General features: G+C 37.5%; 1 protein-coding gene across 1 annotated transcript in view; it reads left to right on the top strand.

Moving 5' to 3' along the window:
• The window catches only part of DMGDH (dimethylglycine dehydrogenase), a 101,085-nt gene that overhangs the window by 41,110 nt on the left and 58,927 nt on the right, over positions 1-1,048 (top strand). The window contains exon 9 of the mRNA XM_019517737.1: positions 336-501. Within this exon, the coding sequence (XP_019373282.1) occupies positions 336-501 (166 nt within the window). The remainder of the gene's footprint in view (positions 1-335; positions 502-1,048) is intronic.

Here is a 1,048-nt window from a genome sequence, read left to right as displayed (position 1 = left end):
TGAGTTTTTTCCTCATGTTGAGTGGGGGAACTAACCTTCTCCTGGAGTCAGATAAATAAGGTAGTTTATGCATTAAAAGGGTTGGTTGTGATTTCCTGATAAAACATTCGCTTATATTTTATTTTGATGTTAAATTATTTAATAATGAATCCATTGTTACAGTAGGAAAAATAATGGATAAACTACTTAAAATTAAAGGGTTATCTGTTATGAATGATTTTCAAAACAGATCATTTGAACAATATAGTTAACTGAAGAGATCACAATGGCATGACTGTAGGTGTTCAAATATATGTGTATCCTGTATTTCATGCTTCTAAACTTTTCTGCTTTAGACCCAGTTTTCAACGCACAAACTGGTTTGAGCCCATGGGCCGTGAGTACCATCAGGTTGTGGAAAAAGTGGGTGTGATTGACCTGTCACCGTTTGGCAAGTTTAAAATCAGAGGCAAAGATTCTGTTAAATTGCTGGATCATCTGTTTGCAAATGTCATTCCAAAGGTAAACAGAACTGTGATAAGTTTATTAACCCAGGACTCAGGCATACTGGATCAGTTTCACAAATGGAAATGATGCTGTTATACCTTTATTTCTTCACATAGTAATCTTAAGGGAAAAATCACCCATCAAAAGTCCCTGGGAATACTTTTGCTAAATTGCAGCTTGCACAATGGAGGTTATGTTAATTTAACTGAGTTGTCAACAACCCTTTGACAGAAGTCTTTATATGAAGAAGGCCTAAAGGCATCTCACTTGGAATTTCTTTAGCCATGTTAGAATAGCTCAAAATAAGGTTGTCCAAGGTTCTCAGGGCAGTGCTGCTACACTTAACAGTCATAAGTGGAGCTCTCTCCCTTTAAAGAAGAGAGAGGCACTAACAGGGTAGTCCTTGTGGAGCCCAGGATTTTGTTTATATTTGGAGGCACATGATCCCTTGCTCTAGAAAGGGCTGCAGATTCGTAGCATTTAGGAACACTGGGCCAGAAGGAGCTTTTTGGGCCATTGAGGATAGTCCCATGAATTTGTAGATCATAATTACTTGAAAAAA

Source organism: Gavialis gangeticus, unplaced genomic scaffold (genome assembly GCF_001723915.1).
Source record: "Gavialis gangeticus isolate Ggan-Ray unplaced genomic scaffold, GavGan_comp1, whole genome shotgun sequence".
NCBI lineage: Eukaryota > Metazoa > Chordata > Crocodylia > Gavialidae > Gavialis > Gavialis gangeticus.
Note: the sequence above shows the minus strand (reverse complement) of the source record. Positions and strands in the feature narration are given on the sequence as shown.